A 2,163-nucleotide genomic window follows, 5' to 3' on the forward strand; every position below is an offset into this window, starting at 1 on the left:
TGTTGACGGTAGCCAAGAACTCCATCCCTGTCTCCCAGTGCTGGTCGTGCAGTAGTCAGGGGTGTCACTCTTCGGTTCCAGACCTGGAGAGTGTGTGGAACAGCTTTATTTTCCTGTGCTTAACAGTTGATCTGATAAAAGATAGGAGAACAGCAAGATTATCCCCTGAATGAAGCTCTTTGTGAAGCGAGGAACTGAGTTGGTTTAGAGCTTGGGTGTTTTCCTGGGTGGGAATTGAAGGAACCTTTTTCCCCCCCCTCGCAGACCCCTTTGCTGATGCAACAAAGGGTGACGACTTACTCCCGGCGGGGACTGAGGATTACATCCACATCAGGATCCAGCAGCGGAACGGCAGGAAGACCCTCACCACTGTCCAGGGCATTGCCGATGACTATGACAAGAAGAAACTTGTGAAGGCTTTCAAAAAGGTGAACTACGGTGTGATAATAAAGATACTGTGTAAAGGGGTGTGGTAGTTTTTAATGCTAACAGTCTTTGCTTGATTTAATTCTTGCCAGTGCGCATCGTTTTCACAGTCAGGTGAAATAATTTCCTTTCCTTTTGTGAAGTGAGACAATTATCTGCTAGTTTAGAGCTTGAGTGTTTTCCTTTGTAGGGATTAAATGCTTCTTTTTCATCCTGCATATCCCTTTGTTGATGGAACAATAAGTGACAACTTCATGTCTTTCTCAGAACTCCTAGCAGGGTTTGGCAACACTGATTTTTGCTAAAAAGTTACACATTTCTTCCCTATAAAGAAGTAAATAAAATGCATTCTGAATGTTTCATTTAAAATGTCACAGATACCTGGCTTTGTTTGTGGGAAGAATAGTCAGTTTAAAGTAGAACTGGGTTTGCATTCTGCTTCTCTAATAGCTGAGTTGCTGTTGAAAATAGAAGTTTTGAGTTTCACCAGGATGAAAATACTTATTTTAAAGTATCATGGGGTTGAAAGGCTGTATCTTAGGACTTTGTTTTCTCTTCTTATAACGAGCATTGGCCAGTTCCTTCTGCACAGTTGCTAATCCTCTCTATGCCCGAGTTTGCCATCAGCAGCTTCATTTGTCTGTGTGGATCAGAAAATACATTCTAGTTGCTCTCAAGAAGTGTGAAATGGGTTTAGGCTTTGCCTTGCTTGGCCCTGGAATGCAGCAGGCAGCTTGGGTGAGGCTGAGCAGGGCTGTCCTGCACGTGGGGTGTCTGACATGGGCCTGTCTCCCCCTAGAAATTCGCTTGTAACGGCACCGTGATCGAGCACCCCGAGTACGGAGAAGTTATCCAGCTGCAGGGGGACCAGAGGAAGAACATCTGCCAGTTCCTCCTGGAGGTGAGGGGCTGCACATAAACATCTAAAGCTCTCTAGAAGCAGGGGAAGGTGGCCACTGTAATGCCTTTGTATTTTCAGCCAGAAAGTAAAGTAAAATGAAGCTTGTTGAGTGTTAACCTCCAGTAAGAGTCAAAGCCCTGTAGGATGCATTTGCTCTGCTGCAACATCCCACTTGCTCTCTGACAAGGCAGCTTGAGTGCTTCATTTGTGAAATCAAGTGTTTGATGCAAACCATGAGCTGGAGACTGAAAGCACTAGAGAAGGAAGAGGCTCGCTGGTGGAAGTCGTGATGCAGGGGTGGTAGGCTGGCAGAGAACAAGTGCTGGGGCTTGTCAGATGTGTGAGCAAATGTTCTGTTTGTGTACTCAGTTCTGCTTGGCCCACAAACATCCTGGGAAGTAGAAAACTGCTTTCAGTGTATGCTGTATTGCAGTTTCTTTTAATCAGAAGTATAAGATTGTAAGTGCTGATGCTTGCTAGCACTGTGATACCCTAAGCATGAGCCCTTCACTGATTATGTTGCTTTTCTCCTCTAGATTGGCATCGTCAAAGAAGAACAGCTGAAAGTTCATGGCTTCTAAAATCCCTGTGCTCTGATGAAGAACCCTGCAGTGGTTGGTCTTCCCTAGCCTGGCTCCTCTGTGAAAAATGAATCTTTGCAGTGAATGGACTTCCCTGTTACCTGAATACTTAAAATTTTATCCAGATTTGCATGGCTGTGTGAAATGTGTGGTGTGTAGGCTAGAAACACATAAGAAAACCTCAGTAAGGTGGTCATGAGGACACGTGTGAACGTGAACACATTTCCAATGGAAATGTTTTAGTGATGATTGTTC

General features: G+C 44.7%; 1 protein-coding gene across 1 annotated transcript; it reads left to right on the plus strand.

Moving 5' to 3' along the window:
• Positions 1-264: 264 nt before the first annotated feature.
• Positions 265-1,908, plus strand: LOC103769866 (eukaryotic translation initiation factor 1b; the record flags this gene model as incomplete). Its single annotated transcript, XM_008937106.1, has 3 exons — positions 265-428; positions 1,226-1,327; positions 1,864-1,908. Coding segments are annotated over 3 exons (311 nt in total), but the record flags the coding sequence as incomplete, so codon positions are not given.
• Positions 1,909-2,163: the final 255 nt, after the last annotated feature.

This window comes from Merops nubicus, unplaced genomic scaffold (assembly GCF_000691845.1).
Source record: "Merops nubicus isolate BGI_N331 unplaced genomic scaffold, ASM69184v1 scaffold21883, whole genome shotgun sequence".
NCBI lineage: Eukaryota > Metazoa > Chordata > Aves > Coraciiformes > Meropidae > Merops > Merops nubicus.